This window comes from Pan paniscus, chromosome 10 (assembly GCF_029289425.2).
Source record: "Pan paniscus chromosome 10, NHGRI_mPanPan1-v2.0_pri, whole genome shotgun sequence".
Taxonomy (NCBI): domain Eukaryota; kingdom Metazoa; phylum Chordata; class Mammalia; order Primates; family Hominidae; genus Pan; species Pan paniscus.
In genome coordinates, this window is record NC_073259.2 from 76,763,808 (window position 1) to 76,783,301 (window position 19,494).

The following is a 19,494-nucleotide window of genomic DNA, read 5'->3' on the forward strand; positions in this document are numbered from 1 at the left end:
TTTTTTGTACCACAGTCTCTCTTTTTAATTTTATGACTGCTGAATTAATCCTAGACTCTGTCTTAAAACTAAGAATTGATGTATTGGCAGGAACAGCTGGACATTCAAGATGTTTTTGTGATTCCTTTTTTAAAAATCTCCTTTTGTACCTGTAATATCTACAGTATATAATCTTTCTTTATCGACTTAAGGAGGAAGGAGAAAGGAAGAACCTGACTTCTGTGTGAAGGACCTTACTGTCGATCAAGACTGTTACTCAAAGTTCTATCTCTTAGTCATTGCACCTGACCTGATCCAAAACATATATATATATTTGTATGCACCCCTAGAGACAGCTGTATATATATACAGTTTTGCCAGGTTGTACGTTTTTTTCTCGAGTTGTAAGTGAACACAGTAGCACTCGTTTACATTGTCAAGGGGACATCTTTAGAGAACACATTTTCTCACTGTTGAGCTAATAATGCTTTGTGAATGTATGATCTAAGGAGAAACCCTCGTAGTTATACCCGATGATGCTGTCTGTTGGAAAGTAAATTTTGAATGTCTTTTTCCAAAAATAAAAAATAAAAACATGCTTTCAATAAGTTCTTTCCCCCCTCTGGCGAGGGCTAAATTTGCTCAGCATTTAATACGTAAAATTGGCTAACAGTGTCTGCACAGCCAGAGAGAAGTTGTCTAGCAAATCGGGTCAATGACACACAGGAAACAAACATCAAGAAAGGGGTCCTAGATTGGTCCAGTCAGGTAGGCGTTAGGTGACCAAGGGGGTCGGGGACCCAGAGGATAGGACCCAAAGACGCAAGCGTCGCGCGCCCAAGGCTCAGCGCGCCTGCGCAGGGTAGCGGCCGTTCAGCCAGCGGCTCGGGGGCGGAAGCACTGGAGCCCCGAGTCACGTGGCTGCGGGCGGAGATGAGCGGGGCTTGGGACGTGCTGCGGCGTCCTAGCTGGCTTACAGGGCGGCGGCGGGGTGTGTGTCCTCTGTTAAGAGTGCTACTCGCCCGGGGTTGATCTGTGCATGCCACTCCTGGGTCAGACGGTGAGGTCGGCGTCTGCGAGGACGCAGCGGTGGAGTAGAAGGGCAGCCGGAGACAGGCCCGGCGCCCCTTCCGAGGCTAGACGGCCCCAGCTTCGCGGGGATCATGGCATTGCTGGTGGACCGAGTGCGGGGCCACTGGCGAATCGCCGCCGGGCTCCTGTTCAACCTGCTGGTGTCCATCTGCATTGTGTTCCTCAACAAATGGATTTATGTGCACCACGGCTTCCCCAACATGAGCCTGACCCTGGTGCACTTCGTGGTCACCTGGCTGGGCTTGTATATCTGCCAGAAGCTGGACATCTTTGCCCCCAAAAGTCTGCCGCCCTCCAGGCTCCTCCTCCTGGCCCTCAGCTTCTGTGGCTTTGTGGTCTTCACTAACCTTTCTCTGCAGAACAACACCATAGGCACCTATCAGCTGGCCAAGGCCATGACCACGCCGGTGATCATAGCCATCCAGACCTTCTGCTACCAGAAAACCTTCTCCACCAGAATCCAGCTCACGCTGGTGAGTAGCTTCAGCTTCCCAAGGCGCCGCTCTCCCGACCCACCTCCTGCACTGGCCCCGGGAAATTCGAACGCACACTGGTCTTTCCCTTCATCTTGAAATCCACAAATGAGTCATCTGTGGGCATGTGAACTTTTAGGCTTATTTTGGGGAGGGAGAAAAGGCCATCTTGTCAGCCCAGAAGAGTGGGCATGTGTGAATTTTAGTAGCTGCCATTTGATGGAAATCGTTAAATGCTGTGATCGATAAGAAAAAAAGCTGTATTGGGTGGTACAGTCCAGTGTTATCAGAATATCTGCAAAAGCTCAAACAAAAACAGCCTTTCTCCCCCAGGGGAATCAAATCGTGTATGATGAAACGTGAAAAGATGTAGCATAAAGTAGGTCTCAAAACGTCTGCAGCACCGTACTTTAGAGCTGTCTGCATCTTTAAATAAAAGGAGGTGGACTCAATTTTAGCACTTAGTAACTTATTATATTTAAGGTCTTTTTCTTTTCTTTTTTTCTTTTTGAGACGGAATTTCACTCTTGTTGCCCAGGCTGGAGTGCAATGGCACGATCTCGGCTCACCGCAACCTCCGCCTCCTGGGTTTAAGCGATTCTCCTGCCTCAGCCTCCCGAGTAGCTGGGATTACAGGCATGCGCCACCACGCCCGGCTAATTTTGTATTTTTAGTAGAGACGGGGTTTCTCCATGTTAATCAGGCTGGTCTCGAACTCTGACCTCAGGTGATCTGCCCGCCTTGGCCTCCGAAAGCGCTGGGGTTACAGTCGTGAGCCACCGTGCCTGGTCTTATATTTAAGGTCTTTATGCTTTTATTGTTTTATATTTATGCTTATGCTGTTTAGACACTAGTTTGGGGATCCATTTACTCACCTTTGTATTCATGTGGTATTTTCTTGCAAAGTGCAATATATTTACCACAAATTTAAAATGGAATTAAATGTGAATATCAATATAGATTTGTCATATTTCACGTTTAGGAAATAGGATTAACAACTAGTTTTCCCAAGTCAAAACAGAAAACATTTATACAGGTTCATTGTTTCCCAGTTATGTGTTTATCATTAGCCTTGTAAGACATTGTGAAAGGAATACTAAATTTTTGTCTCTTGAATTTAATCTGAACAACATTTACCTCTTTTTCGTTACAGATTCCTATAACTTTAGGTGTAATCCTAAATTCTTATTACGATGTGAAGTTTAATTTCCTTGGAATGGTGTTTGCTGCTCTTGGTGTTTTAGTTACATCCCTTTATCAAGTGGTTGGTAATTTTTTTTTCTTTATGTGCCTTTTTAGCAGATTTCATAAATTTTGAAGCTGTATTCCAAGGTTTAGAAAATACAGTATAGAGACAATAGACTGTTGGGAAGAAAGCGTAATTGCATAAGTTGTCTGACTCAAGGTGAAGAGAAGAAAGGAGACAGAGAAACTTGGGTGTGTGATGCTCACCAAATACCTACCTGTTTGTAAGTGTATAATATCCATGCTTAACAGTCTCAGCTTGGGGTGAAGTTATTTTCTGGGAAATCTTTACAGAATACCTAGTAAGACTTTTTACTTCCTAAGTTTGTTATGTTTTCTGTTTACTCTTTACTTTTAACATTGTTGTGAAGGAGTGAGTATACTTCCAGAAATCTGAACAGTAATGAAAAATTTCAGATTTTTAGATGTTTTTGCCTCAAAAATTATACTGCTGTTACAAGTTGTTTATTGGCTTTTAATAATGTGTCTAATATAGATTATTATAATATTATACTCTATATTAATATAGAGTAATTTATATTAATGAATATTTTTCCATTTGTGCAAGCGCAGTGCCTTGCCTATAGCAGATATTCATTAAAAATATGTTCATGGATTCACTTACTTCATTACCATAAAATCCTAACAAGTATGGTTTTTGATTCTTATTTAGTGGAGAAAAAATAACTTGCTGTAGGGGACAGTGAAACAGTATTCTCTCTATACTGAAAACCTTGGTCTGGAAATTCTGGGTGTGCCTGCATGGGGAATCAAAGCCAAAATGTGTAACCAATTTTATTTTTTTCACAAACATCCACTGGTTATTAAACTAAAGCATTCTTGTTTGAAATTTTAGGAGTTCAGTAATAGAGCCCTGGCATCTTAAACATTCTAGTAGTGATCATGTCAGAGACAGTGTTTGAAAATATTCTGCAGTGAAATACATTTTCTAGTGGCAGAGAAGCAGTTTAAATAAAAGAAGAGGCTAGTGAACATTCCTATTCATCTTTCTTGTTAAATGGACTTGTTTTTGCCGAGTATAGGCAATTTATTAAACAGAGCAAGCAATTGTACTCCTTATACGTAATAGATTCAGAGTACTCACCATCTCTGTCACTATGACCATTTTTGTTCACACAAGTCTCAAAATTGCTATAGATTAGAATCAAAGGATTCTATATCCCTAAGGTAGATATTTGACATGAGATTGACCAAGGAATGATTGTAGATTAATGGACAGTTTCTTATCAGTAAATGGTAAATCTACTATTACAAAATAGGTATATTCCCAAAACATTCCTCTTAAAGAAAGTTGTATCTGCCCACAGTATCTTGGGATAATTTCTATGTTGTTTCTCTTATACTGCTGGAGACATTAAAAGGAGTTAAAAGACAAGTGACCAGCTATTAGCTTGAGTTGTAGAAAGATGGTTGACTCATTCATTCATTCAGCAGACATCTTTTCTGCATTATGTTCACCCTTGAGGATACAAAGATGAAAAGCAGCTACAGTCCAGCAGTGTAGAAACACAAGGAGACAGCTGGTCACAGTAGCATATGTACCCCAAGGTAGGAGGAAAATTCTGAGGAACACCAAGGAGGAAGTGGCAGCTCTAAAAGAGGGGCAGTGAGGTAAGACTTTACGGAAAAGTTAACAATTTAAATTGAAGGGCACACAGAAATGAGCTCAGCAGGGAAGGACAGCTGGTCTTTTCCTTGCAGTGTGTGTGGAAGTCTGGAGCATTTTTGGAGAACTTGATTTGTTTGGTGAGGCTAGGCAGTAGGTGCATTGTGAGAAGACAAGGCTGAGGAGTGAGTGAGACCAGATGTCAGGGTCGTGAAGCCATGCTAAGGAAGTATATCTTTATTGAGCACGCACCAGGAGAGGAGTTCAGACAGGGACTGACTTGATCATTCCCCTGTCTTTAGAAAAGTAACTGATGGCAATGAAGGGTGGGTAAGAGGGAAGGAAGGGTAAAAGGCAGAGCAGTCAGGAACCTACCTGTACTTCACAGGACAGGCAGGAAGGGCCTGGGCTAGGGCGGTGGGAATGGACAGGGAAAGGTTAAAAGGCACTCCAGGGGCGTTTTGGGGAACATAGGAGAACCTGACTGAATGTGAGAGTGAGGAAAGTAAGGCTCTGATCCCTGAGGGAGATTATATCATCAATTATTGGAAACACACAAGAGGAGCCCATTTGTAGAAAAAAGGCACCAGTTGATTTTAAACAAGTTCCTGCAGATTATATAAGTAGAGATGGCCAGGAGACTGGCCAATATAAGGTTAAGGATGCTCAAGCCATGAGGAAAGAGCAGTAGATCTCAGCAAATAGTAAAAGACATCAGTCAGGGCGATGAAAGAGGAAGGCAGGCATCTGCCTTAAAAACTGTTAAGTGCAGGAGGCAGTGAGGGAGGAGTACAAACCAGAGGGTAGTTCTTCCAAGCAAAACTTGCAGGTTCTGCAAAGAGGGCTCGCAGGAAGGGCCACAGGGAGTCTGGACATGTCCATGGAGATCATAGTGCCCTTAGGAGAGCATTAGAGGGGTGGTGGCAGGAGCCAGGCTGTGCTGCATTGAGGGACAGTGGAGGCCTGAGAGCCCCTGCTGTTCCAGGCAGTCCTGTGGCGAAGACACGCGGCTGCCTGAAGAGGCTGCAAAAGGAAAGGCAGGTGAGCACACACCCTCTGTATCCGTTTTTGCTTGCTGCTGTGCCCCAAGGAGCAGGCAGCAGAAGAATCAGTTCTTTGTCCTTCATATTCACAGAGGACTCTTAGTTAAAGCTGGCAGGAGTATGGTTCAAATTCCCTGCTCTTCTATTTTTGTCTTGATGGATTTCTATAGACTTAGAGTTTATGTAACAAGATACCCAGACCTACAGGAACAAGAAGTATGTAGAAGTCATTCAAAAGCCTAGCTGTTCTTGCCAGATCTGATCCAAACAGTCCTGTTAAATCTTCTTCAAAGCCTCTTTTTCAGTTATATTTGTGAAGTATTTTGTGGACGAATGGGATTTGAGGTCTTGAGATGTTGTTTCTACTGAATGGTATGGTATTTTAGGGTTAGTGATTATCCAGTGTATCTAGGTGTATTGGTGGGGGATGAGGAATAGTATCCACAGAAAAGTCATCCAGAGAGAGGAAAATCTCTTCTACCATTGATTGGGTTTTCCAAAGCAACTGACGAGACCACATACCTTTTCAAGCCACACACATTGGCAGCCATCTCTAACCTGCCCCCATGCCCCATTGTCATCGTGTCCCCCCAACCTCTGTCTTCCTTTGTTTTTTTTTTTTTAGACAGAGTCTCACTCTATCACTGAGGCTGGAGTGCAGTGGCGCGATCTCGGCTCACTGCAACCTCCGCCTCCTTGGTTCAAGCGATTCTCCTGCTCAGCCTCCCGAGTAGCTGGGACCACAGGCGCCCGCCACCACGCCCAGCTAATTGTATTTTTAGTAGAGATAGGGTTTCACCATGTTGGCCAGGCTGGTCTCGAACTCCTGACCTCAGGTTATCTGCCTGCCTTGGCCTCCCAAAGTACTGGGATTACAGGTGTCAGCCACTGCTCCTGGCCCCGGTCTTCCATTTTTAAAATTTTGCCATTTTTAGAAAGAAATGAAGTCCAACACTGCATCTGTATTCCTAATCACCTGAATTTCTATTTCTCCCTTATTTTCCCATCCTTGTAGGCCCTTATATGCATTTATTTTTCCCTATTTACTAGGATCAGGTAGAAGGAAATAGAGGACTTTTATCCTCCTTCTAAGAATTGAGAAGAAGCTAGATTATCAGAAATTAAATTTATAGAGCTATTTTCATCCATGGTGCTTAAAGGGCATTCATATAGCTTACTGGTCTTTGAAATCTTGTAGAATAATTAGACATTTTATCTTCCCCTAGTCTATACCCCACATTCCCATCTTTGTGACTCTAGTTGTCGCATCTTTGATTATGTGATACTATTTCTTTTGTGCCAGACATGTTTTATCTCCTAATTTTCAGTGGGTAGGAGCCAAACAGCATGAATTACAAGTAAACTCAATGCAGCTGCTGTACTACCAGGCTCCGATGTCATCTGCCATGTTGCTGGTTGCTGTGCCCTTCTTTGAGCCAGTGTTTGGAGAAGGAGGAATATTTGGTCCCTGGTCAGTTTCCGCTTTGGTAAGTTCGAATTGAATTGTTTTGATATCTAAGAAACAGTATAATAATAACTCCTCCATTATTAATGTAATTTTTAGTTTTCAGAGCACTATGTCCGATCCATTCTCACATTTATCATCATAATCACCATAAAAGGAGGTAAGGTAAGGATTCTTTTTCAGATGAAGAAATTGAGGCACACAAAGGTGAAGGGACTTGTCTAGAGTGAGGCAGCTACTCAGTGGCAAAAGCAGAACTACAATTAATGTCTTCCGATGCCTGGTTACTGTTCTGACCATGTCAAGCTAGAGCCCACAAATAATTTGGACATTTAGATTAAGTTAAATTTTTTTACAATGAAAACATAGCTTTATAATCACTATATCGGTTTTGAACATACGTAAAAATATAAAGAAAGTGAAGGGGCCAGGCACAGTGGCTCACTCCTGTAATCCCAGCACTTTGGGAGGATGAGCTGGGCAGATCGTTTGAGCCCAGGAGTTTTAGACCAGCCTGGGCAACATAGGAAGACCTCATCTCTACAAAAAATTAAAAAATGGGCAGGGTGTGGTGGCTCATGCCTGTAATCCTGGGACTTTGGGAGGCTGAGGCGGGTGGATCACTTGAGCTCAGGAGTTCAAGACCAGCCTGGCCAACATGGCAAAACCCAGTCTTTACTAAAAATACAAAAAAATTAGCTGAGGCTGGGTGCGGTGGCTCATGCCTGTAATCCCAGCACTTTGGGAGACCAAGGCAGGCAAATCACCTGAGGTCAGGAGTTCAAGACCAGCCTGGCCAACATGGCAAAACCCCATCTCTACTAAAAATACAAAAATAAGCCAGGCGTGGTGGCACACACCTATAATCCCAGCTACTCAAGGAGGCTGAGGCACAAAAATCACTTGAACCCGTGAGGTGGAGGTGCAGTGAGCTGGGATCACACCTCTGTCTCAAAAAAAAAAAAAAAAAAAGAATTAGCTAAGTGTGATGGCATGCTCCCTGTAATCCCAGCTACTCAGGAAGCTGAGGCATGAGATTTGCTTGATCCTGGGAGGTGGAGGTTGCAATGAGCCAAGATTGTGCCACTGCACTCCAGCCTGGGCCACAGAGCAAGACTCTGTCTCAGAAAAAAAATAAATAAATAAAAAAGCCAGGCATGGTGGCACATGCCTGCGGTCCCAGCTACTTGGGAGGCTGGGGTGGGAGGATCACTTGAGCCCAGGAGGTTGAGGCTGCAGTGAGCCAAGATAGCACCACTGCATTTCAGCCTGGGCAACAGAGTGAGACCCTGTCTCAAAAAAAAAACCAAACCAAAACAACAACAACAGAAGAAAGTGAAGGGCCCCTGGAACCCTATCACACTAAGGTAATTACCTTTACCATTTTGGTGAGGATCATTTCATGGATCTCTTTTGTATAAACACATAGGTACACATGCATGTGTGTATAATTTTAGATATGGAATGATATCATAGATGCTGTTTTTATTGCAGATTCCTTTTCCCCAGCCTTCCTAGCCACACACTCTTCCACATTCCATTACCCCCTAATCTTCCACATTCCATTACCCCCTAATCCGTGCCCCTTGAAGTCATGTTAACTTCCTAAGTGCTTGTTCTTCCATATTTTTCTCCATGCCGTATATATCCATACACACACACACACACACACACACACCCCAATTAAACATCTATTTCTTTTCTTTTTTTTTTTTCTTTTTTTTGAGATGGAGTCTCACTCTGTCGCCCAGGCTGGAGTGCAGTGGTGCAATTCTTGGCTCACTGCAAACTCCGCCTCCCGGGTTCAAGCGGTTCTCCTGCCTCAGACCCTAGCTGGGACTATAGGCGCACACCACCACGCCCAGCTAATTTTTGTATTTTCAGTAGAGATGGGGTTTCACCATCTTGGCCAGGATGGTCTCAATCTCTTGACCCCGTGATCCACCCGCCTCGGCCTCCCAAAGTGCTGGGATTACAGTCATGAGCCACCGTGTCCAGCCACATCTGTTTCTTTGACAAAAATGGAATCCTATTACATATGCTTTTCTGTATCTTGCTTTTCTGACTTAATAATATCTCCTAAAAATCTCTCCAAAGCATTCTTTCCAGGGTCTATTTTGTTGTTGTTGTTGTTTTTGTTTTGTTTTGTTTTGTTTTGAGTCAGAGTCTCACTCTGTCACCCAGGCTGTAGTGCAGTGGCGTGATCTCTGTTCACTGCAACCTCCACCTCCTGGGTTCAAGTGATTCTTGTGCCTCAGCCTCCCGAGTAGCTGGAATTACAGGTGTGCGCCACCATGCCTGGCTAATTTTTTTGTATTTTTGGTAGAGACAGGGTTTCACCATGTTGGCCAGGCTGGTCTTGACCTCCTGACCTCAAGTGATCCACCCACCTCGGCCTCCCAAAGTGCTGGGATTACAGGCGTGAGCTGCCGCGCCCAGCCGGTGTCTGTGTAATAGCCCCTCTGCATATTCACTTTTTTCCCAGTTCTTTACCACTATGAACAATATTGTGATAAACATCCTTGTACATCATGTGTTCTCATGTACTGATAACTTTTTTCCTATGGAAATGAGTCCCAGGAGTGGAATTGGCAAATCAAGGGCATATGTATTTTGGGGACTTTTATTTTTTAGAGACAGGGTCTGGCTATGTTGCCCAAGCTGGCCTCAAGCTCCTGAGCTCAAGTGATCCCCCCAACCTCAGCCTCCCAAGCAGCTGGGACTAATGCTTTGGGGACATTTTAAGTTAGAAGGTATAATCCTCCTATGTCTTAGTCAGTTCAGGCTGCTATAACAAAACTACAATGGACTGGGTGGCTTAAACAACAAATACTCATTTCTCACAGTTCTGAAGTCTGGAAGTCTGAGAACAGGCTGCCAGTATGGTTGGGTTCTTGGTGAAGGCTCTTTTCCTGCTTTATAGATGGCAGTCTTCTTGCCATATCCTCATCTGACAACAAGGAAGAGGAGAAGCAAGCTCTCTTGTATCTCTTCTTATCATAGGGACTAATCCCATTCATGAAGGCTCTGCCCTTATGCCATAGTCACCTCCCAAAGGCCCCACCTCCCAATACCATCACCTTGCGGGTAAGGATTTCAACATAGGAATTTTGGGGGGACACAAACATTCAGTCCATAATACCTTACTTATCAGGAATTCCTGCTTCCCACAAGAGTTCCCACAACTCTTGGAACACAGTCAGTGGGAATATCTTTTTTGTTGGTCGCATCAATTTATCAAGCACCTATATAGCCCTTAGTCTGTTCCCAGCACTATTCAAAGCACTATGTAAATATTAACTTATTTAATCTTCATAACTTTATTAGGTTGATGCTATACTAATACTATTTGTATTAGTCCATTTTATGATGTTATAAAAGCATACCTGAGACTGAGTAATTTATAAAGAAAAGAGGTTTATTTTGGCTTATGGTTCTGCAGACAGTACAAGAAGCATTAGTGCTGGCATCTACTTCTAGTGAGGGCCTCAGGAAGCTTACAGTCATGGTGGAAGGTGAAGGGGGAGCAGGCATGTCACATGGCGAGAGAGGGAGCAAGAGAGAGAGGGGAGGAAATGCCAGTCTCTTTTAAACAGCTAGCTCTCATGAGAACTAATAGAGCAAGAACTCACTCATTACCCTGGGGAGGGCACCAAGCCATTCATGAGGGATCCAGCCCCATAACCCAAACACCTTCTACTAGGCCTCACTTCCAACATTGGTGATCAAATTTCAACATGAGATTTGGAGGGAACAAACATCCAAACTATATTACCATTGTTATTATTTTTACTGATAAGGAAACCGAGAGATAAAGAGTTAGTAACTGGCTCGCAATCCCACAGCTAATAAGCCGAAACACAATTTGGATACATGCCTTCTGGGTCCAAAGTCTGTGTTCTCCAGTGCTCCGCTCTGCTTCCCCTAAGTAGACCAGTAGTTGTTTCAAATTTATATATTTTACCATATACACTTTTTTTCTAAAGTAGAGGTCATTGGACCATCTATCAGATAATATTTCCACTTTGCAAAAGTCCTAGCCATCCTGGTTATCTGGTTTCAAACCATTGCAGCCTAGAGACCTTATACTACAAGGAGAGAGGATTTTTTTCGTAGCCTTCTAACAGATTTTAAAATGAGGACAGCAGCAGAAAAGCCATTAAAAAAAAAAAAAAAAAGGCAAAGAAACCAAGACCACAGCAGGCTGAGGCCATTTAGTGTGAAGGAAAGTCATCTTCATTCCTTAATGTCCCTAGGAGGCATCCTTGACTCAAAGTAGAGCATTGTGTCAACTCAACTTTTTTTTTTTTTTTCCATATGAAGCCAGCATTACCCTAATACCAAAACCAGGAAAGGACACAACCAAAAAAGAAAACTAAAGACCAATATCCTTGATGAACATAGATGCTAAAATCCCTAACAAAATACTAGCTAACTGAATCTAACGACGTATCAAAAAGATAATCCACCATGATCAAGTGGGTTTCATACCAGGGATGTGGGGATGGTTTAACATACAAAAGTCAATAAATGTGATACACTGTGTAAACAGAATTAAAAACAGAAATCACATGATCGGCCAGGCGCAGTGGCTCACCCTTGTAATCCCAGCACTTTGGGAGGTCAGGGCGGGCGGATCACGAAGTCAGGAGATTGAGACTAGCCGAGACCATCCTGGCTAACACGGTGAAACCCCGTCTCTACTAAAAATACAAAAACAAAATTAGCTGGGTGTGGTGGCGGGTGCCTGTAGTCTCAGCTACTTGGGACGCTGAGGCGGGAGACTGGCGTGAACCCGCGAGGCGGAGCTTGCAGTGAGCCGAGATCGTGCCACTGCACTCCAGCCTGGGCGACAGAGTGAGACTCCAAATAAATAAATAAATAAATAAATAAAGGCATGATCATCTCAATAGATGCAGAAAGAGCATTTGACAAAATTCAGCATCGCTTTATGATTAAAACCCTTGGCAAAATCGGCATACAAAGGACATACCTTAATTTAATAAAAGCCGTCTATGACAGACCCTCAGCCAACATAATACTGAATGGGGAAAAGTTGAAAGCATTCCCTCTGAGAACTGGAACAAGACAAGGATGCCCACTCTTACCACTCCTCTTCAACGTGGAACTAGCTTCTTTATATTCTTCAAAGTCCGTAACAAAGACCCTAACAAAGTAGAGTAATTGTGTTTTTAATGATGTGCCAAGTATCAAGTTTAAGTTTTCTTTGGAACTTAAACTTCTTAATAGTTTATATCATGAATATCATTTTATCTAAATTCAGAAACAAAATGATTCTATAACTTTTTGGATAAAATCATGGGATAGATTTGAACAGAACTTTGTATGGGTATATAGTGGTCCAACCCATTTGTCCCCCTGTGCCCAGCCAAGTTATCTATAAAAAGGAATAATATTTTTACAACTACTTTGTGGATGTATGTGAAAATTAAATAAGTGAATACATGTAAAACAGAACAATTATTGGTGCATAATAAGTGTTATGTAAGCTGTGATCATCATGATTTTTATTATGTCCTCAAGTAGTTTCTAAGCTCTTTGAGGGCAGGAACTTTGTACATATTGCGTTCCTCAGAAGGCCTGGCCTAACTTTGTAGATATCCAATGAATGCTTATTGAGTTAAATAAGAATAACAATGAGGCCAGGTGCAGTGGCTCAGGCCTGTAATCCCAGCACTTTGGGAGGCCAAGGGGTGCAGATCACCTGAGGTCAGGAGTTCGAGACCAGCCTGGCCAACATGGTGAAACCCCATCTCTACCAAAAAATACAAAAAAAATTAGGTGGGTGTGGTGGCATGGGCCTATAATCCCAGCTACTGGGGAGGCTGAGGCAGAAGAATCACTTGAACCTGGGAGGCAGAAGTTGCAGTGATGCAAGATTGCGCCACTGCACTCTAGACTAGGCGACAGAGTGAGACTCCATCTCAAAAAAAAAAAGAATAAAAATGAGCAATTTAATAGAAAAAGATCTCGGCCGGGCGCAGTGGCTCACACCTGTAATCCCAGCACTTTGGGAGGCCGAGGTGGGTGGATCATGAGGTCAGGAGTTCAAGACCAGCCTGGCCAAGATGGTGAAACCCATCTTTACTAAAAATACAAAAAATTAGCCGGGCGCGGTGGCAGGCGCCTGTAGTCCCAGCTACTCAGGAGGCTGAGGAAGGAGAATCATTTGAATCTGGAGGGTGGAGGTTGCAGTGAGCCCAGATCGTGCCACTGCACTCCAGACTGGGTGACAGAGTGAAACTCCGTCTCAAAAAAAAAAGAAAAAGATCTCGAAGGAGGTATGCCGAGATGTTAATGTGTGGGTGGTTGGGATTATAAGAATTCCTTATATTCTTTTTGCTTTTCTTTATTGTCTGATGTACAATAATAATAATGCATATGTATACTTTTTCTTTAGATTAATAAGAAAAATGAACCTGGAAATTCACAATCACAGAAAGGATGTTATTGCAGTATTTTTTGTTGATTCTTGTGGAAAAAATTACGTTTTTTCTAAACACTGTTCATTCTGCTTTTTTACTTGGAATTCTTACTGTCTCCCAACCCCAAATTCTCTTTCTTTTTTTTTTTTTTTTTTTTTTTTTTGAGATGGAGTCTTACTCTGTCGCCCAGGCTGGAGTGCAGTGGCGTGATCTCGGCTCACTGCAAGCTCCACCTTCCAGGTTCATGCCATTCTCCTGCCTCAGCCTCCCAAGTAGCTGGGACTACAGGCGCCCGCCACTGCGCCCAGCAAATTTTTTATATTCTTAGTAGAGACGGGGTTTCACCGTGGTCTCGATCTCCTGACCTCATGATCCGCCCACCTTGGCCTCCCAAAGTGCTGGGATTACAGGCGTGAGCCACCGCGCCCGGCCCTCTCTTTCTAATCTTATTTATTAATGGTTGATATTTGAATTTTTTAAAATGCCGAATGAAATGTATCTTTGCTTGATGATTATGATTGCAGTGCTTTGCATTAATGGTTCTTTTGGTTTATTTGTAGCTTATGGTGCTGCTATCTGGAGTAATAGCTTTCATGGTGAACTTATCAATTTATTGGATCATTGGGAACACTTCACCTGTCACGTATCCTTTTCATATAACTTAGAAATGCATCGTCTTTTATATTTTCCAAAACTTTTACATTCATTACCTTATTTGAATCTCACACTAACTATTGCATGGCCTAAATTGAGTAGAGAGAGTTATTTTTAGCCTTTTACTGTATCTTTACCCACTAAAGGATTTTAAAGAAATATGAACTGAAGGGGCAAGTGTGGTGGCTCACACCTGTAATCCCAACACTTCAGGAGGCTGAGGCGGGTGGATCGCTTAAGGCCAGGAGTTCAAGACCAGCCTGGATAACATGGTGAAACCCCGTCTCTACAAAAAATATATAAATTAGCTGGGTAAGGTGGTGCACGCCTGTAATCCCAGCTACTCAGGAGGCTGAGGCACAAGAATTGCTTGAACTGGGGAGTCGGAGGTTACAGTGAGCTGAGATTGTGCCACTGTACTCCAGCCTGGGCAACAGAGCAAGACTCTGTCTTAAAAAAAAAAAAAAAAGAAATATGAACTGAGCAAGTGGGTTAGCTTTTTGTGTCATGAATGTTTCTGAATTTTCTTATGTAATAGGTGACCTTTTCCCTTACAAAAATTAACTCAGAGTACCATTTCTTACAGACAGTGAGATTAAATATTTTTTGAATGAATAGTGAGGTGGAGGTTTGGATTTTCAAACAATTTTCAGGTATTTATAGTAACAAAGTAGAGGAATGGTTAACAAATAACAAAAGATAATTTCAGGCCACTGGCATCTGGCTATGGAGTATGTGTTTGTACTTATTTGGATATGGGTGTGCCTGTTTTTCTCAATATTATTTCAAGTCAAGAAATGAAGTCATTGGCCGGGTGCCATGGCTCACGCCTGTAATTCCAACACTGTGGGAGGCCGAGGCAGGAGGATCACTTGAGCCCAGGAGTTCGAGACCAGCCTGGGCAACATAGGGAGAACCTATCTCTACCAAAAAAAGAAAAAATAGAAATGAAGTTATATGTTAAAGGTCAAATTCAACTGTCCATTTGTACCATTCTGTTTGTCATCCTGTTTCTCTTCACATTTCACTCTGCCCCCACCCTTAGGCAAATGCAACAAATGAATTTCCCCAGGAAGTAAACAAGTAGGATATTTGCCAACTATCAATAAAAAACAACAACGATAAGTTTTTTAGAAAACCAATACTTAACAAATATTTATTTTGTGTCAGGCACTGTTAGAAACATTTTGTATGTATTAGTCCATTTAATTCTCACAGCAGCTCTGTGAGGTAAAGTCTGTCATTTTTGTTTATAGAAAAAGTAGAGGCACAGAGAGGTTAACCAACTCACTTAAGGCACACAGCTGACAAATGGGATGTCCAGATTTGAACCCATGCAGTCTAGTCCCCAAATTTGTACATCATACTACCCAATCAAGGCATCCAAATATGTGCTCTGATTTAAAACATTAATTTATTCAATAAGTAGTTATTGAATACCCACTAAACCAGTTATTGATATAAAAATATTTATATACTGAACATCTACTGTGTGCCAGGCACTGGGGATACAGTAATGAACCACATAGACAAAAGTCTTTGCTCTCACAGGCTTGAATTCTGGTGAGGAAGACTAGAAATAGAAAACAATTAAATATTTATATACAGTGTTGGATAGTGTTAACTGCCAAGGAGTAAAAATAAAGCGGGGAAGAGAATGTGAAATGTCATAGACAGCATTGAAGTTCTAGGCAGGGCTAGTCAGGAAGGCCTCAGTGGGAAGACGACATTTGAGTAAAGACCTGAAGGAAATGCAGTTGCTCCATGCAGATCAGGAGGAAAGAACATTCCAGGCAGAGGCAACAGCAGGTGCGAGGCCCTAAAAAAACCAAGGAAGCCTGTGTGGTTAGAGCAGGTTGAGCAAAGGAGGGAATGTGGTAGGCTGAGAAGTAACACAGAACTGAATTGAGTAGGGCGTTTACGTAAGGACTATTAAACTGAGTGAGATGGGAAGCCATTAGCATTTTGAGCAGAGAAGTAACATGATTTTCTAATAGAAGCACTCAGTGGGCCGGGCACAATGGCACACCTGTCATTCCAACACTTTGGAAGGCCAAGACAGGAGGATCCCTTGAGCCCAGGAGTTCGAGACCAGTCTGGGCAACATAGTAAGACCCTGTCTCTACAAAAAGTTTTTTAAAATAAAATAAATCATAGAATCACTCAGGACTCCTGTGTTGAGAATAGACTTAAGAAGGATTTCTCAACCTCTGGGCTGTTGACTTTTTGGGCTAGACGGTTCTTAGTGCAGGCCTGTTTAGTACACTGTAGGATGTTTTCAGCAGGCCTGGGCTCTACCACCAGATGCCAGTAGCATACATACCCTTTGCCCAGTTGTGACAACCAAAAATGCCTCCAAAGATTGCCCACAAAGCAGAATCACCCATGGTTGAGAACTACTGGACTGAAAGAGGCACAGGAAACTCAGGAGACTGCTACGATATTCTAATTTAGAAGTAATAGTGGCTACCAGTATGATAGCAGTGGATATAGTAAGAAGTGACTGGATTCTGGAAATATTTCTAAGAAGAGCCAACAGGTTTTGCTGCCGAGTTGGATGTGGAGAAAGAGAAAACAAGGCTGATTTACATGGTTTTTGACCTGAGCACCTGGTAGAATGGAGTTGCCATCAACTAAGATAGGATACCCAGAAGGAGGTTTGGGGCTGGGGAGGAAGATAAGGTGCTCAGTTCGGGGAGTATTTTGTTGTTGTTGTTTTTGAGACAGGGTCTTGCTCTGTCACCCAGGCTGGAGTGAAGTGGCGCGATCATGGTTCACTGCAACCTCAAACTGTTGGGCTCAAGCATTCTTCCCACCTCAGCCTTCCAAAGTGCTGGGATTACAGGTGTGAGCCACCACGCCCAGCCAGGTGCTCAGTTTTGGATAAACAAGTCAGGGTTCAAAGGTGACGTCTCAGCAGGAGGCATCACAGGGAGTGAGCAGTATGAAGCTGTGGTTTAAAGTGATGAGACTAGTTGAGATTACCAAGCAGACAAGTAGAAGAAAATAAGTCCAAAGACTGAGTGTTGGGTTTGAGTCCAGTATTTGGAATTCAGAGAGATGAGAAACTAGGCGGAGGATGAGAAAGAGCAGTCAGAGGTGGAAGGAAGGAGGAGACTGGCACAGAACCAGAGGAAGGAGGAGGAGGCGGGATCAGTGTCTGTGTCAGATGCCGCTGGCAGGCCAAGTTCAAGGAGACTGGTCACCATTGAGGGACTGAGTGAGGTGGAGGGCACTGGGTTTGACCAGAACATTCTGCCTGGAGTAAAGTGGGTTGGGGTTGAGGTGACAGCCTGCCTGGAGTAAAGTGCAGAACTGGAAATACCACATGTAGACTGCTCTTTTGTTGTTGCTTTTACAAAAGGATTCATAAATAGTTTCTTTAAATTTGACTTCCTTCTAGTATAAATATACTTAAAAGAGAAGCTGAGGAGTAAAGAAATTTAAAGTGTTAGAGCCAGTGCGCATGAAGATAGCTCATAATTGAAAATAAAACATTATGACTATTGCCAACAACCTTGGGAAGATCCTCTGTGTCTCAGGAAGTCACCTTCATGGGATCAAGCCACCACATGCCCCTGGTGACGCAGCCTGTGCTCTCCTGAGGCACTGCTGCTGCCCAGCGGGAACCTCCAGGCTGCTTAGGTGGGCTTGGAGGTCAGACAGGTCCAGGTGTGAACACCGAGCTCTGCCACTCTCTGTGGGCCTGACTAGTGTGGGAACTCTCAGGGTCTCACTCTGATCACTTATGAAATGTATGAAAGGGAGGAAGTACGATCTATGATGTTGGGTGGTTGTATTTGAGAGAATGTGTCAAGCACCAAGCAGGTGTTTATGATACATAAGTACTGCTGTTGGTAATGTTATTATAGCTAGCACATATGGTGCTTACTATATGCTAGAAGCTTTGTGTATATTAACTTATTTAATCCTTACAATAACCCTGGGAGGTAAACCCCTTTTATATAGTGAGGAAACTAATGCACAGAGTGGTGGCTGTTTCTAGTGTTGTAATTAGGAAAAGCACATAGGCAAACATCATACATCTGAAGAACAAGAGAGTACTCATTTATATAGAAAAAATAATTATATTTAAATATAAGTAATTGTGTGTGTGTGTGTGTGTGTGTGTGTGTGTGTGTCTGTGTCTGTGTCTGTGTCTGTGTCTGTGTCTGTGTGATGGAGTTTCGCTCTTGTTGCCCAGGCTGGAGTGCAATGGTGTGATCTCGGCTCACTGCAACCTCCGCCTCCCAGGTTCAAGCGATTCTCCTGCCTCAGCCTCCCGAGTAGCCGGTATTACAGGCATGCACCACCACGCCCGGCTAATTTTGTACTATTAGTAGAGACGGGGTTTCTCCATGTTGGTCAAGCAGGTCTCGAACTCCTGACCTCAGGTGATCTACGCCCCTTGGCCTCCCAAAGTGCTGGGATTAGGATTAGAGGCGTGAGCCACCGTGCCTGGCCACAAGTAATTTTTAAATGGTGTGTGTGTGTACTTAGTTTGCTTTTTAAATGAACAATGATTTGGAAAAATCTTAATCCAGTGGCATGTTACTGGCAGTATTTTGGATTAGAACATGGGCTTTCAAGTTAAATAGACCCATTCATGTTTGGACTCCACCTCTGCTACTTAATAGCTCTGTAATCTGGGGCATGTTACTTAAAATCTCTGAGCCTCTACAATCGTAAATAGGAAGAGTGAGCCTGCAGTGAAGGTAAACGTGATGCCTAACTTCGACAATTTCATGTAAATCGCCCAGCATGATGTTTGGTGTATAGTTGGTGCTCAGTATTACTCCCTCTCCCCCTCCCTCTTTTCCCTCCTTAACTCAAGTTAGCTCTTTGGTACCTTACATATCTCACTTCATTTCCCAAGGAAACACCACTGTAAAACATAATTATAAATTGCTGTACAAAATACCTTCCCCGGACCTTGTTTGAAGGTCTTTCCTTTTATATTGTATCCCTTTTCTTTTTTGGAGGTCAGTAGGAATGGTTGAGGCAGTCTTGTGTCTCTGATGAATCAGTCGCTAAAACCTACCTGAAGAAACTAAGAAGTTCCCATTATTCTCTTTTTTTAGACAGTCTTGTTCTGTCGCCTGGACTAGAGTGCAGTTGTGCATTCTTGGCTCACTGCAACCTCCACCTCCTGGGTTTAAGTGATTCTCGTGCCTCAGGCTCCCAAGTAGCTGGGATTGAAGGCATGTGCCACCACGCCCAGCTAATTTTTGTATTTTTTGTAGAGACAAGGTTTCACCATGATGGCCAGGCTGGTCTCAAATTCCCAGCCTCAAGTGATCCACCACCTCAGCTTCCCAAAGTGCTGGGATTACAGGCATGATCCACCGCGCCTGGTCCCATTGTTCTTTACATCTGATGGGCTGCTTTTGGGTTGTTTTATGCAGTGCGAGTGTGTGTGTAAATATTAACATCTATCTTGTTATTCCTTTTTATCCTTATCCAAAAACCT

The 19,494-nt window shown here is 43.1% G+C and overlaps 1 protein-coding gene across 3 annotated transcripts in view; it reads left to right on the forward strand.

The window, feature by feature from the left end:
• The first annotated feature begins 799 nt into the window (after positions 1 to 799).
• The window catches only part of SLC35E3 (solute carrier family 35 member E3), a 29,322-nt gene continuing 10,627 nt past the window's right edge, over positions 800 to 19,494 (forward strand). Inside the window, exons 1-5 of one of the 3 annotated variants that reach the window (XM_008960766.5) lie at positions 800 to 1,544; positions 2,698 to 2,808; positions 6,788 to 6,946; positions 13,931 to 14,013; positions 14,815 to 19,491. In XM_008960766.5, the coding sequence (XP_008959014.1) occupies positions 1,143 to 1,544; positions 2,698 to 2,808; positions 6,788 to 6,946; positions 13,931 to 14,013; positions 14,815 to 14,860 (801 nt within the window). In that variant the 5' untranslated portion in view covers positions 800 to 1,142 and the 3' untranslated portion in view covers positions 14,861 to 19,491. Of the gene's footprint in view, positions 1,545 to 2,697; positions 2,809 to 6,787; positions 6,947 to 13,930; positions 14,014 to 14,814; positions 19,492 to 19,494 lie in introns of those variants that run through there. The other 2 variants (XM_003808716.5, XM_034936208.4) reach the window with 2 other exon arrangements.